Genomic DNA, 17,078 nt, shown 5'->3' with positions numbered 1-17,078 from the left:
TCTCGTGCAGTATATATATATATATATATATATATATATATATGGTTTTAATTCTGTGGGGCCAAAAGGTATTTATGTAAAATTGTCCCCAAACTTGACCTATTCCTATTCACACATACATACATAAATTCTGGCCTGTGTCAAGTTCTACTCCTTTGTCCTATGTTTGGGGGCAGTTCTTTGTCAAACACATTCTCAAGAGCTTTTTTTTTTTTTTTTTTCCCTTAAGAGAGAGATTTTTGTAATAGAGGGCATGCTCTCACTGGAGAGACAGAGAAAGACAGACAAAATGAGAAATCACCCCTGGGGAGGATGGCTACACTGCAATCCTTCCTCCTCCATCCTCCTCTCAGGATTTTGGGCATGCACACATAAGAGCCCAGCATGAGTTTTAAGTCACTGGGTCCAGGATTCAAACCATGGTCAAATATGTGGGAATCCAGCGATGTAACCATTATGCTATCTGCTGGTTCCCTCAAGGGCTTTTAATATGCAGGATCAGAAGGAAGAAAGCTGGGCAGATAGAAAAACAAGAGATTCCTAAGCAAGGTTCTGTAGGGCAGTTAAAGTTATGGAGATTGCACAAAAGATTAATAGTAAAAAGAATTATGGGGGAAATAATTCAGTCCTTAGTTATGTGTCACAGAAGGTTGTTTAGAAAGAGAATCTTGTGTCAATGACTCACTGTCAACAACACATGACTTTATTTCCTACTGTTCAAAGAACTTCTCTGCCTACCTGCAGCTATCAGTAGTCCTGTGTCCTGGATCCTGCTTCCTGGATCTCATCTCAACACCCAAAGGACATCCTTCCCTTATGTGTTTTTTTCTCCTTTATTTTTAACTTACTGGATCGTGTTCATGAGTCTTTAAACCTCTTTAAGTTTTTCTCTCTCTCACACACACATCACATGTCATCTCAATCCTTTTTTTTTCAGGTTTTGCCATAGGGCAGTATGTGCATGAGAGAGAGAGAGAGAGAGAGAGAGAGAGAGAGAGAGAGAGAGAAACAGAGAGAGAGAGAGAGAAACTGAGAAATCACCTCATGGGAGAATGGCTATACCACAATCCCTTCTCTTCCATTATCCTCCTGGGATCTGAGGTACACATGTACACGCACCAGACATGATTTTTCAAGCTATCAGGTCCAGGACTCAAACTGTGGTTGGCCATGTGGGAAGTCCAGTGCCTTAACTACCATGCTACCTGCTGGCCTCTCTCCATCTCAATCTTATTAGCTACTCTTCTGCATTTTTACCATACTTAGGTTTCTTGCAATAAACCCGTATGCAGATACGCAGTTGGTGCCTCACTGCTTCTTCATTTCCAGCTCATTGCTGGGTGCACGGTGATCTGAATTCTGCCTCCAGCTCAAGTCCGGAAATTGCTTTGTTAAAATCAACTGTGACTTCCTGTTGTAATAATCCCAATGAAATGTATTTAGTTTTACTTTACTTCCTCTCTGTTTCATCTAACATTGTTGACCTTGCCCTCCGTAAAGTTATTTCCTCAAGTTATTATGACACCATATTTTCCTCATTCTCCATCTGTTTATTTTCAGTTTTCTTCCCAGTTACTACTTTTTGTTTTTTTGACTATCAATTTTCCCCTACATCAATAGTCTGATGATTCTCAAATCTCCATTTTCTGACTAGATCTCCCTCTTCTGGGCACATGCACATACACAAGGCTTATTGTATTTCTTCAGCTGAATTTTATGAGGGACATTAAAATTGAACTCATTGTATTTCTCGTCCTAAAATTCCACCTTGAATTTTATTTGTTCTCAACAGGAATGAGCAGTACTTCCATTCACCTGGCAGACCTGCCAACAATTTAGTCATTTCTGACTCTCTTTTCCCCCTCCCTTCTCTACTCATATCTGGTAGAGTTCGTCTTCTAAGTAGCTTTGAAATATATTCCCGTAGCCCTGTCTTAGTTCAAATCCTAACTATTTATGACATGGGTTATTAAATAGCCTCTTAAATGTCTCTAGCCTTGGTATCATGCAGCCTATTGTCTATGCTATACCAGAGTGGGTTCCATAAATTAAAATCTGATCATACTGTTCCATGGTCACAAAGTCATTGTTGATATACCATAGCTTTCTGAATAAAGCTTAATTTATTATTGTGGGGAAAAAAAAACATTCATGATTTTGTTCGTTTTGTGTCTCCTTACCTATTTATACTTCTCCACACTGTTAGGCTAGAGTAAATTGTTCTCCAAACTCTTGGCTCCAAGAATTTCAATGTTCCTGCCTTCGCTTCTAAAATATGTGCCTTTCTGTTATCATTTGCTAATTCTCTAACCATTGGAACTATGTTTAGATATTTCTCAAGAAAGCTTTTCCTGATTCTGTTACCTTGATCTATGTCATTATTATTATTATTACTATTACTATTATTATTTTATTGCTAAAAGTCATGTGTGCTCATCAGAGAGAGAGAGAGAAAGCGTCCTCCAATGGGGCATGGTCATGCCACATCCGTTCTCCATTTCTCATCTCATCAGGATTTTAGACACACATTTATCCTCACCTGGTATGTTTCTCAAACTACCAGGGCCAAGATTCAAACTTTGGTCAGCAGTGTGGGATCTGGCTTTCTTGCACAGTGCTTAACCACTACACACTGAGTAGTCCTCTATATTGGTTTTCAACCAACCCAAGGCAATTTATTCCAAAATTGGTGACTGGCACAATCTTTTAAGCTTTTCATCAGAACCTCCCAAGGCTTGGATTAAATATTGCCCAGCCATGTTCTCATCTGGAACTCAGATTCTCTTCATGGCTGAGTCCTGTTATAGGAAGATTTCACTTCCCAGGGTTTTGGGTTCGAGGTCCTTGCCTGCTGTCAGATGGAAACTCTCTTACATTAAGACTTCCTATAGTCCTCAAACAGCAATAGTGGATCAAGTCCTTCTTCTGCTGTAGTCTCTCTGCCTCTACTCTAGCCAGAAAGGAAAGCTTTTCCTTTGAGGAGCTTATATGAATACAAGAGGCCCACCCAGATAATCTTCCAATTTATTTATCTTTTAGTTTTGGTGTAGGCTGTGTGATAATGTAAGGATAGCTTATTTTGTTTAATAAGCATCTTAAACTTCTCAGTGTTCTTTTAATTTATACTTTTCTAGCTAAAACTTTTGCTTTATAATGGGAGTCAGTTATACAGCTGAGCACAGCGTGAAGGCATTCACTACACAGGCAGCTGTTTGAAAGCGGATTACTGCAGGGAGTCCAGGCTGTGGACAGTCACAGCACTCGGAGAAGCTGGCTCACACAGCAGTGTCCAGGTTCCCATCTGGAGATCTCCCGAAGAACACATGTGTCCAAGACCCTTGGCTGGCTGAAGCTGGGAGTGGATCTCAGGGTCAAAGACCCTGTTGCGGGTGTACTGCTCTCTCTCTCTATTTCTTTCTGTCTGCCTCTCTTTCTCTGTCTCTCTTGCTGATGGAAAAAAAAGAATTACATGTGTGGTGTGTGGGTATCTACTTCATAGGTTGAAAAATGGACGTCTCCCAAGTTCATTCATATGCCATCTTAAAAAACACCTGCCGTACAATGATACATGTAATGGGTATTTGAAGATAGTACTGCGTGTGCTATTGCTATCCATTAGTGTCTCTATAAAAGAACAAAGCGTGACCTCTAGTCATTTCCCTTCTATAGAATACAACCTTATGTTTTGTAGCTGTAGTCTGTAGCTTCAGCTAATGTTCATTGCTTTTTCGGCAGTTTAATTTTCTGACCTCCCAGACTGCCAGAAACCACAGCTGAAAATGAGCCACATTATCTGTAATTCCTGTACAGCACAATATGAGCTTTCAGATTTTTTTTTAACTTTCCAAATTCTATAATTATGCCAGAAACCTTGAAACAGTCCCAAAGCATTAGTTATTTCTGTATTCTTTGTCATCATCACAATTGAGCACCCCATAAAACAAGATACTAGCACTTTTCAGGACCTGCCAGTATTAGGAAAATCTCTTTAGTTTTTACTCGATTACATTAACATTTTAAATCAGAAGGGCTTCATTCTCTTTTTTATCTCAAAAACAAAAACAAAACAGTAGAATGCATATGTCTTACCAAGCAGTGTCTAATAGTGTTCTCACTGTCCTTCCCCTGTGCCTCAGTGTGGGATAAATGTCCAGACCTTGAGAAATGGCTTGACTCGCTTATCCTGGGAGGATGGCAGAAGGGCGCCCAGTCTCTGCAGCCGCCCTCCTGCCTGCACTGTGTTCTGAGGCAGAAAGCTGCTTTTGATGGCAGGACTCAACACAGGGACACTCGCCTAGGTGAGAGGCAGGAATAACTCAAGTAGTTACAGGTACAAAGAAGGGAGGCTGCTTGCAGGGCCATGCAAAAGGTATCTGGGGAGGGTTTAACAGTCTGCTGGGGCTTTAGGGGCTTGTGCATACTGAGCAGGGTGGGTTAGGGAGGTTCCACAGGCTCTCTGTGGTTTGGGTAATCTGATTTTTTTCAGAAGGCTCTGGATGGCTGAAGGAGAGCTGCAGATAGGGTTGGTACATAATGGCCCTGGAGTGTGAAGGCCTCATAAGGGAAATGTTTGTGGTGAGAATATGAATCAACTGCTCAAGAAAAGAAAACTAACCGGCCACTAGCGAGGGCCTCAAAATTGGGTCAAACAGTTGTTTTTCTTTTTGCTTTTTGTAATTTTTGCTATAAGGTGTATGTATTCAAGAAAGAGAGAAAGAAATGAAGAAAAGTGAGAATCACCCCCAAGGGGGATGGCCACACCACAACCCCTTCTCCTCCATTCTCCTCTCAGGACTTTGGACACACATGTTCACATACGCTGCAGGAATTCATACTGCTAGCTCCAGGGCTCAAACCGTCCAGTCAGTCATACGGGATCTAGTGCCTCAACTTCCACACAACCTGCTGGCCTCAAGCAGCATTTTAAAAAGGAAAAGAAAAAAGTAATTCAAAAGAACGAAACACCAGAGGAAAGGATATCTGATGTCCGATTGCTTCTTTTCCTCATAATGGTACTCACATACCATTTTTTACTTCATTGAGGAGGCTGAAGGATAAAATCTCCCTATTTTTTATTTAAAACATGAAGAGCCTGCTTCAGAGTACAAAGAAACTTGCATTAGGCTTTTTTAAAAACCTTGTGTTTTTTTTTTTAATCTCATATACCTACATTGTGGAAAGTAGCATGTAAACAATTGCTTATTTTGCTTAAGGTATAATCTGGCATTCCTACATGCTTCTCTGACAGAGAAAAATAGGCCAGTATCAGAGAATCTCTCTCTTTGAGACTACTGAAGAACATTTCTTCCCCAAGAACTTCTTATTAAGCAATTTAAATGGGACAGTGTCAATGAAGTATTACTTTGTCACTTGCTGACTTTCTTTGTTAGGAAGTTCTTTTTTTTTTTTTCTTTTTTTTTTTACAGTTTGTTCATTTCATAGGTGTTAGAGTATGTGTGCCAGAGAAAGCGAGAGACAGAGAGGCAACTTTAATAGGCTCTTACCATACCTTGATCCCCTTTCTCTAACCCTCCAGATAGTCAGTGTCTTGGGCCACATGTGCTTTCAGATCACAACACGAAACCAGACCTGTGGTTGGTCATCTGGCTTCAGCATTGCAGTTCAGTTTGCTACCCACAGTCCACCAGGCGGGGCCAAGAAGCTCATTCCTGATGAGTTTATAAAGGCATTTATGTCTTAAATATAGTTCCAAGTTGATTTTGATGAAGTCCATGGGTTTTAGCAAATCAAAAAACTAATTTTTCCTGCCTAGTAATTCATTCTTTGACACTGAGAAATTAGTTTCTCATCCTTGCATCTGCAAAATGGTATCATTTTAAGATGGCTTTAGAAAATTACATACTATGTTGTGTAAATATCAGTTTTAACACACAAACTAGATGAAAGAAAAAAAAACAAAATAGTGAAAGGTTTGAGTAATATTTTTATAAGGATCACAACTTATGATAAAATTCTCTGACCACTTACTATATAATTAGATAAAATAAGTAAAATGAAGTACATTATATAAGAAAAGGTTTATAACTTCATTTTTTTTCCTTGTATGTGTAAGAAGATGAGTCAAAGAGGACACTAACTATTTGGAAATGTTAAGCTCATTGTCTCATGGAAGTGTTTTAATATCTTAGCAAAATTTTCAGAGTAGACAAACGTGTTTTGCTATTCCAAAAATTTTGAGACCACAAGAGATTTTGATGAGTGGTGGATGAACACAATTTAAAGTTCTCAATATTATTTAAATGTTTTCATTCTATTTGTTTCTTGGTAAAAATTGTCTTCTCTGTTTTGTGTATGTGTATATGGCCCTACTCATCCCAGAAATGTACATTTTACTTAATAGCTGGTCAAAAAAGATTGTAATAGCAAAAAAGGAAAAAAAAAAGTTTCAGTACATAAAATGATTCATAAATTTTACAGCCACTATACAGACATAAGGTGGTGTTAATATCTTTCAAAAGATGAAGATCAGTACAGATTTTTTAAATTTCCTAAGGGTAGCATTTATAGATAAAAAGATTATTCTGGCATCCAAACATTCTTCTTTAATTGCTTGAAAATCCAAGCAGATATACCACTGTGACAAGAGATAATACTGTTTTCTGATTTGATTTATACGTTAAAGAATACATTTTTCAGATATTTGCCTTGAACATCTATTCATTTTGACTATGCCTTGAAAAAGAAATTATTATTTCAATACTAAGTACCATTTAAAAATTGTGTATATTTTAAAAATATATTTCTAGTATGGGTTTTTTTTTAGAAACTACTATAACATTTCTTATCAGAGTAAATCAGAGTAAATATAATGTCTAAGAAAAATTTGCTTTATTTTACTTAAACTGCAAAAAAGATTATATATAATATGCGCTATTATTTGATCATGTATTTGTCAGTACTATAAAATGGAAACGATGATTTTGGGGCAAACAATATGCACTTACCTCTAGTAAATGTAGTAGTATAATCATTAAGAACATCATAAAATATTATGTCTTTCATTTTTAAATTTTTACAAATTTTACATCGGAATGAGAGAGAGAGAGAGGGACAGAGAGAAAGCACCTTTTTTCCAAGGGGTATGATTATGCTGTAATCTTTTCTCCATTCTGTTGGGATTTGGCATATGCACCTGGCATGTTCTTCAAATTGCTAGAGCTGGGACTCAAACAACTTGGTTGACATGTGGGACCTAGCTTCCTCAACCACTAGACCACAGGTCCGGCCCTTTATTTTTATATTTCTATGAGAAGATTTTGGGAAAAAGCTCATATATTATAATAGGGAATTTTAATTCATCTCCTATGTGATCATGTAAAGATAGTCCGGTCATCCTTTTATAATTAAATGTTTATAAAAAGAACATTTTCATAGCACCTGTAGCAATCATTAATACTGAAATGGCTTGCAAAATATTTTTCTATTATTTTAAACTAGTAATAAAGGATTACAGTGGTATTTGTATTGACCTTGTTTTCAATACCTGGGAGGAACCCTTCCTTGGGCCTGCAGAGATGATTATATGCCTACACAGCCTTTTTCACTAGCTAGCTGGCTGTTACAGACAGCATGCCACCTTAAAGCTAAGTCCACACAAGAATTGCATGAGGTCGCTTATGTAGGTAGAGCCGCACAATTCATTGTCAATTTTGCATGCTCATATTTTTAATCTCCGCCCTGCTGTTCTCTCCTCCAAAGTCCTGTTTTTTTCTTCTCTTTTCCCACTTGTTCATAACATTCTGTCCTTGTTTGCTCTGATAGAGTTGTCTATTTCCTTTATTTTTTAATCTACTGACCTTTTTGTTTACAAGACTGAGGAAACAGCTTGTAAGTCATAACGTAAAGTCCTCTAGAGAGGAGGCCAGAAGTCTATAAATAGTCACAATGACTCAGTACCAATGCTGATGTGCTTCATAACTAGTAGCTGAGAAAATGTGTTCATGATTTTATCCGAAGGAACTATTAGGGTTGTTTGTGAGGATTAGAAATTATTATTTGATATTTTTATTTTGCATTTTTAATTTCAGCATTAATTTTCATGATGATTTACAGATTCAACTTGTGTTTATTTTTTGACATTTGATTTCTGCTTATATAAATCTTAAACACTGAAGTGATTATAATTAGAGGAAAAATTGGTTATAACACATATAGGACTAGATTAAGACATAAATGTGGGACAAATTACCCAAATTACCCAAGTCTTTAACCTGCCAAATTTATAAAATAAAAGTACTGGAGTAAAAAAAAAACTTGCAAGCAATTTTGATACCTGTATTGCACCTTCTTTAGTAGTTTACATGAAGGATCTAAATATTATTATTATGCTTTAAATGAGCTATTGGGAAAAAAATATTATAAGTATAACAAATTATAGTAACCAAAAAATAAATCTCAAGTTCTGTTTTAAAAATAAGCTGTATACATTTTTATTCAACTGTAAGTCATAGTTTACGCTAATTCCAATTACAGTAGTTTGGAAATTTTCCATATGGTCTGGTGATCTCTGTACCAAGTCATCTGGATAGTGAGTTGCTTAAAGCCACAACTTAACTTTGTTAACAATATATATATATATATTTTTTTGTGTGTGTGAGGTTTTTGCTATAGGACTCATGTGCTCACTAGAAAGAGAGACACAGAGAAACAGAAAGCAAGAAATCACTGCAATCCCTTCTCCTCCATTCTCTCTCGGGGATCTTGGACATGCATGCACATATGCTCGGCGTTGAGTTTAAGCCCCCAGGTCTGGGACATGAACCACAGTCAACTACATGGGAGTCCAGCCAAAAAGCCATTATGCCAACTGCTAGTCCCTTTTGTTAACAATTTTGTGAGTTAAGAATTTGGAAATGATTCAGATGGGAAGTTTTAGCCTCGGGTGTCTCAGGCAGTTACAGTTAGATGTTGACTGGGGCTCTGTCACCTGATGGCTCCACCAGGTTGGATGCCAAGATGGCTCATTTTTGTGGCTGGCTGTTGATATAATGGCAGCTCATATAATGCTGTCAGTGGAAGCACCCTGTGCTTTGTACTTCTCAGCATGGCTGTTTTGCGAAGTTACTCCTTTCTGCAAAGGAGTAACTATCATGGAAGCTGAAAGGACTTCCTGACCTAGCCCTGAAAGTCATGCAAAGTTAATTTCGTCATGTTCTGTCACACGAGTCAGTAAGACCAACCCAAATCCAAGGCGAGGAGCATTAGATTCCACCTTTCAAAAGAAGAGTAGCAAAGAATTTGTAGCCCTCTTAAATTTACATCACTGAGTTAGGCCCATATTTATGGATAATTATTGAGTTAGGAAATCATAGCATTGAATTTTAGCCCTAAAAATTAATTATATTGGAATGAGAAGCAGAGGATGTCATAATTATTGAATGTTACGTTTTCCTGACTAAGAATAATATGCATTTTAAAACCACAAGGTTAAATTGGTTACATTACCCTACAGGTTAATGGAATAACCTTATTTTGAAAACCAAGAATATTAAAATCATGTTAATTCTACACATCAATATGATTTCTAACTCAGTAGATCAACCTATCAAATACATTCTAGAATTTTGCAAATGTAATGAGAATATTGAAGGATAATTACTATCAGGTTTCATCTGAGGGCTTTCATTCTGCCTGTTAGATACCTACATGAATGTTGCCAATAACTTCAAGTAAAAATTGTAGCTAAAAATCATTTGCAACACCATTCATTAAAAAAATTTCATAGATTTTCTAAATTGTCTTCTGATGGCAAATAATGCTTAATGTGTGTTCATACATAAATGCAAATGATACATTATTATTTACTTAATTTGCAGCTGTGAAATTGTGAACTTTGTTAATAATTTCCCCAGAAATCTTTTGTTAACAATATATATATATATATATATATTTTTTTTGTGAGGTTTTTGCTATAGGACTCATGTGCTCACTAGAAAGAGAGACACAGAGAAACAGAAAGCAAGAAATCACTGCAATCCCTTCTCCTCCATTCTCTCTCGGGGATCTTGGACATGCATGCACATATGCTCGGCGTGAGTTTAAGCCCCCAGGTCTGGGACATGAACCACAGTCAACTACATGGGAGTCCAGCCAAAAAGCCATTATGCCAACTGCTAGTCCCTTTTGTTAACAATTTTGTGAGTTAAGAATTTGGAAATGATTCAGATGGGAAGTTTTAGCCTCGGGTGTCTCAGGCAGTTACAGTTAGATGTTGACTGGGGCTCTGTCACCTGATGGCTCCACCAGGTTGGATGCCAAGATGGCTCATTTTTGTGGCTGGCTGTTGATATAATGGCAGCTCATATAATGCTGTCAGTGGAAGCACCCTGTGCTTTGTACTTCTCAGCATGGCTGTTTTGCGAAGTTACTCCTTTCTGCAAAGGAGTAACTATCATGGAAGCTGAAAGGACTTCCTGACCTAGCCCTGAAAGTCATGCAAAGTTAATTTCGTCATGTTCTGTCACACGAGTCAGTAAGACCAACCCAAATCCAAGGCGAGGAGCATTAGATTCCACCTTTCAAAAGAAGAGTAGCAAAGAATTTGTAGCCCTCTTAAATTTACATCACTGAGTTAGGCCCATATTTATGGATAATTATTGAGTTAGGAAATCATAGCATTGAATTTTAGCCCTAAAAATTAATTATATTGGAATGAGAAGCAGAGGATGTCATAATTATTGAATGTTACGTTTTCCTGACTAAGAATAATATGCATTTTAAAACCACAAGGTTAAATTGGTTACATTACCCTACAGGTTAATGGAATAACCTTATTTTGAAAACCAAGAATATTAAAATCATGTTAATTCTACACATCAATATGATTTCTAACTCAGTAGATCAACCTATCAAATACATTCTAGAATTTTGCAAATGTAATGAGAATATTGAAGGATAATTACTATCAGGTTTCATCTGAGGGCTTTCATTCTGCCTGTTAGATACCTACATGAATGTTGCCAATAACTTCAAGTAAAAATTGTAGCTAAAAATCATTTGCAACACCATTCATTAAAAAAATTTCATAGATTTTCTAAATTGTCTTCTGATGGCAAATAATGCTTAATGTGTGTTCATACATAAATGCAAATGATACATTATTATTTACTTAATTTGCAGCTGTGAAATTGTGAACTTTGTTAATAATTTCCCCAGAAATCTGAGAATTTTTAAAGTGAGCATAATTTTTAGAAATCAACATTTTATTACAGTTTCTGATCGCTATAATAAAGGCATATATTTCAGTTTAAGCTAATTACTCAATGGGATGTTAATACAAAAACATCATTGACAATTAACCAACAAAAAGCAATTATAATAGGTGTAAACTGAATCTCAGATCTTACTGCCATAAAGGCCTCACTGTCTACTTGCAAGGAATGTGGTTACCTGATGATTTTCAGTTGCCGGCTCCTTCAGGCTCCACTGTGGCTTTCCAACTGAAGTCCATGCTAATCACAGGCTGGTCTGAATCAATGGCTGAATAATGTAGTGGTGGACAAGATGTAGCACTTCTTGAGTCTCTGTCCAAGCAATGATTGAATGCTGGCAAGGTAATACAAGAGCCTTCCTACTTTCCCTCAGCAATGAATTCTTCCTTTTTTCTTCTCTTTTATCCCCCCGTTTTTCTTTTCTTTTTTTTTTTTTTTGCTATAGGGAATGTGCTTGCTGCAGAGAGAAAGAGAGATGATGAGAAAGCACCCCTAGGGGAGGATGACCATGCCATGATCCCTTCTCCTCCATTCTCCTTGCTGGATTTTGGGAACTCACACCCAGCAACCACCAGGGATCCAGTCACCTTCACCTCACCCCATTGGCTGGCTCTCAGCATGGGACTCTACAGGCCATCTTGACTCTAGAAGTCCTTGTTTAGCAAATAGAAAATTGTTCACTGTGCACTGTGAACATGGTCCTACTGCCTCCCACCCAGTGTTGATCTTTTCTTCTTTCCTTTCATATATCCTTTTTTCCCCTTCCTTAGTACACCTTTTGCATCCTAACTCCATCTCACTATTTGATTCCTGAAAAACCAATCTGTGATATCATTTTATTTTACAAAGGGAATCAACTTTTCTAAATGAAATATTATGCAAGATTTTAGGGATATGTGTACAATGGAGTTTTGGTCAATAGGTATTTTATAGTTTCATAGCATTATGGACCTACAGACATTTCCATGGAGCAAAGAGGTTAAGAAAATAGGGGGACAAATATCTGGTACTTGTAGTATCAAGGATTTAGTTCCAGATCTCTGTAAGTCTAAGAAACATGATTGTCTTATCATTCTCCTACTTATGCTGACTTTTCCTTTGCAATGTGGAGTAAGCTTAACCTTTTGTTATTACCAGTAATAGTTAGAATTTATGTAATAGAAATTATGAGCATGAATGTAAAAAACAATGGATTTAAATTCTGTTCATGAAAACTTATAATTTAGGAAAGAAATTAAACTACTACAAAAGAGAAGGAACAGAAATAATTAGCAGCTTCCTATCAAACTGGTCATCCAAAAATCAGAAAAGATATTAACAAATTAGAACTATATATTCTATATTGATCATTGCAGAGGCATTTGTACTTATTAAAGCTAATGAGAACTGGAGTAAATATTGTGTTTTCTCTAGTTCCTTAACTGTTTTCTTCCTTGTAAGCTCACATAAGAGTGATGGATTTCATAGACAATGGGTATTTTCCTAATGGTTATGTTGTTTGGTAATTTTACCAAAGAAGGAACCATGAATTGCAACATCCTGCATGTGTCAGGTACCACTGTGGTGTCAATGGAATGCTAATGGTGTCAATGGAATGCTAAAGGAATGCCATGTACATGCTCAGGTGGAGAAATAAACCTTATCCAGTGAAGCTAGAGAACAAGTAAACCATATTAGGAGTATATGACATAATGTATGGTTTAGACACTAAGAGCACCCCTTCACCGCAAAGGAATGTGTAACTAAGCCAACAAGGGAAAATTTCCTAGTGGGATAAAGAATTATTTTCAAGATGCATCTCAGAGTTTGAAGTGTTAGGGAAGATCGAGGGATTCAGTGGGCAAAAGAGAAAAAATCCAGGTGTGTGCGTGTGTAAAGGAAGGGAGCACATTATGTGTCAGCTCTGTAGGAGCCAGCAAAGGTTATAAGCAGGTAGGAAATGAAAACCTTTGAAGCTCAGAAATAAGTAACAGATAATAAAAGGCACAACATGCCATGCTAAAGAGTTTTGATTTTTTTGTTTTCCCTAAAAGAGATGATTAGCTGTTAAATTAGGAAGTGGCAGAATGAATTTCCACTTAGAAAATAAATCTCCCTTGCAGATAGAGAAAGTGATAGAGAGTGAAGGGGAAATCGCTTTAGAAATCATGGCAGAAATTGGGCTAGAAGTGATGAATACCGAGAGTAAGTCAAAATCAATACAAAATACAGAGCTGTGAGTCTAGGACGCATTAAGGAAGTCAAGATCAATGAATTTGGTATCAGATTTGGTTGCAAGTGAGTGGGAGGTGAGTACATAATAGAGTTGGAATGTCTGTGTGATAACGCTGATACGTGTTAATAAGTAGTTGTGTTTCTGAGCTCGGGTTTGGAAGATCAATAATTCTGGATTAAGTAGTTGTATTTGTGGGTTGCCAGCATAGACCAGAAGAGGTTGTAGGTGTGCCTGTGTGTAGACAGAAGCCATTGCCAACTGTTTGTGCAGCATGAGAATAAATCATCAGAGATTGACCTCTAGCAAAAGGGCTAAATGTTACAGGGAAATCATTAAAGATGAAGACCGCACGGTGACTGTTGGTTGAGAATTAATGTTTAATTATAGTAGGGGAACCAATGGTAGATAGGGCATCTCTTTTAAAGTATAATGACTTTATTTCACTTATTCACAAAAATTAGAGGAAAGAATCTAGGATGAGTCATTGATTTATGTTTAAGCAACAAAATTAATAAACAAATATATCACAAAAAATAAAAAAAACTATGTAAGAAAACATACTCATGTATGAGCACACTATCATGTATAGCATAATATTTTGGACACATTAGCTTGTTTTTTTTTTTTTTGTAACTTGGAATATATTATGAAAAATATCACACTGTAGAGGAAATTTGAGTTTCATTAGTCAGATGCAATTTTCTCCCACTGTGTGAAGCTGACTTACCTTATCAAGAGCAAAGTGAAAGGGCTAAGCCTATTATGCCATCTCTTTGATGTTTTTATAGGATATAATGAAAGATGAATGCTCAATGCTCAAGCTGCAGCTGAAAGAGAGGGATGAACTCATTTCCCAACTTCAGGAAGAACTGGTAAGTGATAACGATATTTGGCCCACAGAGTATAATTTCCCTGCAAGGTTATTTGTTATCAACCCTCATTTCTTAACACTGATATTATTATTTATAAACACTGTTAGTGACTTAATCTGATTATCAATTCTGTGATTTTTTTTTATTCATAAAAACTGTAAAATCTTTGGCAAGCTAAAAAAAGAAAGAATGTTTTATAATGTATGTGGAAATTTATATAATACCTGAAACAGATGACTGCCCCAGGGTTAGACATTTTATTTGTATCTATCGAAAATCTTGCAGGCTAAGGCCACATTATATTCTGTGAAGTGCATGATTTAACGCATACTTCTATGCCTAGAGATAGAATCACGTAATATCAAGCAAAGTACTCAGTAATCTTACATGGCTTTTACTTTTTATACAGCTACCACCAATATATAAGCCTAATTAATATTTTAAAATTTGTTATATTTTTACCAATATGTTATTTCCAAATTATAAAAAAGTTTTATGAATTATATATAGTTAATGTTTTCAGAGTGTGGTATGTTTTATGTGATGTCATAAAAAAATATAAGGAACCACACCATCATGACATGAAAATGCATTTGGTGGGTACCAAAAAGTTCTTTAGCATCCTTTTTCTAAGTATGTGTTTTCAGTTTCTATATCTATATGAACAATATTTTGCAATAAAATATGTGCACTTGATATAATAAAAGATAGTAGCACTCTAAAGCAAGGATTAAATAAAACAATAAGTATTTTTTAAAATTTACCAAGAGCTCTTACAATTTACCAATAAAATGAATAGGATACCATGAAAGAGATCTTGACTAATGATAAAAATCAAAAAGCAAATCCTAGTCAAAAGTATTTTATGATTATCTCAGATGTGACCACATTAACAATTGTGTATTGTATAATTCTTAAATATAATTGACAAAACAGATTTTGTAAAACATGTAGCTTCTGAGAACTGTTAACGTATTAGTGAGATATTAGAAGTATTGAGAGCACTTTTTATTGACTCACAAACTGGCAATGTTTTCACTGAAACTTGACCTTTATTAAGACAGTGTTTGTTGGTTGGGTTAATGCTGATGGTTATTCTCCTATGTGTATTATTATTATTATTTTGAGAGGTTTTTACTATAGAGCACATGCACTCACCACAAAGACAGAGAGAGACAGACAGAAAGTGAGAAATCACCCCCCAGGGAGGATGGCCATGCCACAATCCCTTCTCCTCCATTCTTCTCTTGGAATCTTGGGAATGCACGCACACACACCCAGCTTGAGTTTAAACCACTGGGTCTGGGACTCAAACCTCGGTTGACTACATGGGAATTCAGCGACATAGCCATTATGCCAACTTCTGGTCCCATCCTCTGTGTATTATTAAGACTTTAGAGAGCCATAACCTAGTACTTAAAATAGCAGACAAAAGGCACATGTATTAAATTATTAGAAATACATTTTCATAAATAAATAATGTTTATGATATAAATTTTAAATATATACTAAAAATCTTTCTATATTTAATATAGTCTTGCCATTTTATATTATAAAATCAGGCTTTGCTTATGTGTCATGCAAAAATGTCTTATATTGTCAGATATTAAAGAATGGATAAAATCATAAATTTTAACATAAGGGGATTTAGTCACTGCCACAATCCTTATTTGGGATAATTAACTCAGAAAGAAGTGTTCATTTTTCTCCTAAAACATTAGCTGTGATTAGATTTAAAACATAGCATGTACAAGTGATCAGACCTACATTTGGTGAATGAAGTAAGAAAATGATTACTTTCAGAGCCAGTGCTACATAGCTATAATTAAAGTAATTCAGTCCCACTCTCTCCAGAAGTCCTGTTTCGGCTGACTTACTAAAGCGCGGCGCGTGCGTGCGTGCGTCCATGCGGGCGTGTGTATTTTCTGTAAACTGGAATTACCCAAATTGGCTATTTAGCCTCTAAAATTCCCCAAGTAACAATCAGGGTGCCATTTTAATTTCCATGTTTTGTAGTTTGCATAATCATCATGAATATTTCAGCAAATGAAATATGGCAACTTTTGAAGATATATTAGTAGTTTATAAAAGTGGATTGTAGCTAAGGAAAAAGCACGTGAGATTTAAGAAACCAGGGGAAGGAGCATTGCAAGAAGAAGGAGCTGGGGCTGGATTTGGAGCATGGAGGAAGCATGGCTGTCACAGAGGGCAGTGCAAGCCACTGGGCTTCATGGAGCAGTCTGGCTCGAGGACTTCTGAGCCTGGCAATAAGTAACTTGTGACATTTCGACAGGTAGAAGTTAAACTTTCCATTTATAACTTACCGACTTAAATTTGAAAATTCAAAACATATTTCAAAACTAGTTTCTCCTTACCATGTTATAATGCGTACTCGTGCTCTGTGGTCATTTAGAGCTAGTGCAGTTTTATATTACCTGGGATGGATCTGTCTGTTCTAAATGACTGGTGTTATCACAAGCCATTTTATCTCCATGTACATTATAAAACAAATGTAGGTATATTTATACCAGAAAGGTCTTTATACTTAATTAATAATTAAGAACAATTTGTTTGTTAGTAATTATTTGTTTACTCAACGCGATAGTTTGGAGTTGTAAGGTTTAGTCAGAGACTGGGGAGATGGAGGCAAAGGACTATTTTGAAAGACAGATTTTTCAGTCACTGCTCTGCTTTTAGGGGATGGTTTCTCAATGGCAGCATTGCTGCTGTTTGGTCAGGGACTGTGCTGTGCACGTGAGC

The 17,078-nt window shown here is 36.4% G+C and overlaps 1 protein-coding gene across 1 annotated transcript in view; it reads left to right on the top strand.

The window, feature by feature from the left end:
- The window catches only part of CCSER1 (coiled-coil serine rich protein 1), a 531,900-nt gene that overhangs the window by 413,633 nt on the left and 101,189 nt on the right, over positions 1-17,078 (top strand). The window contains exon 7 of the mRNA XM_027769856.1: positions 14,235-14,318. Coding sequence (XP_027625657.1) covers positions 14,235-14,318 — 84 coding nt within the window. The remainder of the gene's footprint in view (positions 1-14,234; positions 14,319-17,078) is intronic.

Source organism: Tupaia chinensis, unplaced genomic scaffold, assembly GCF_000334495.1.
Source record: "Tupaia chinensis unplaced genomic scaffold, TupChi_1.0 Scaffold000094_1, whole genome shotgun sequence".
Lineage (NCBI taxonomy): Eukaryota > Metazoa > Chordata > Mammalia > Scandentia > Tupaiidae > Tupaia > Tupaia belangeri.
Note: the sequence above shows the minus strand (reverse complement) of the source record. Positions and strands in the feature narration are given on the sequence as shown.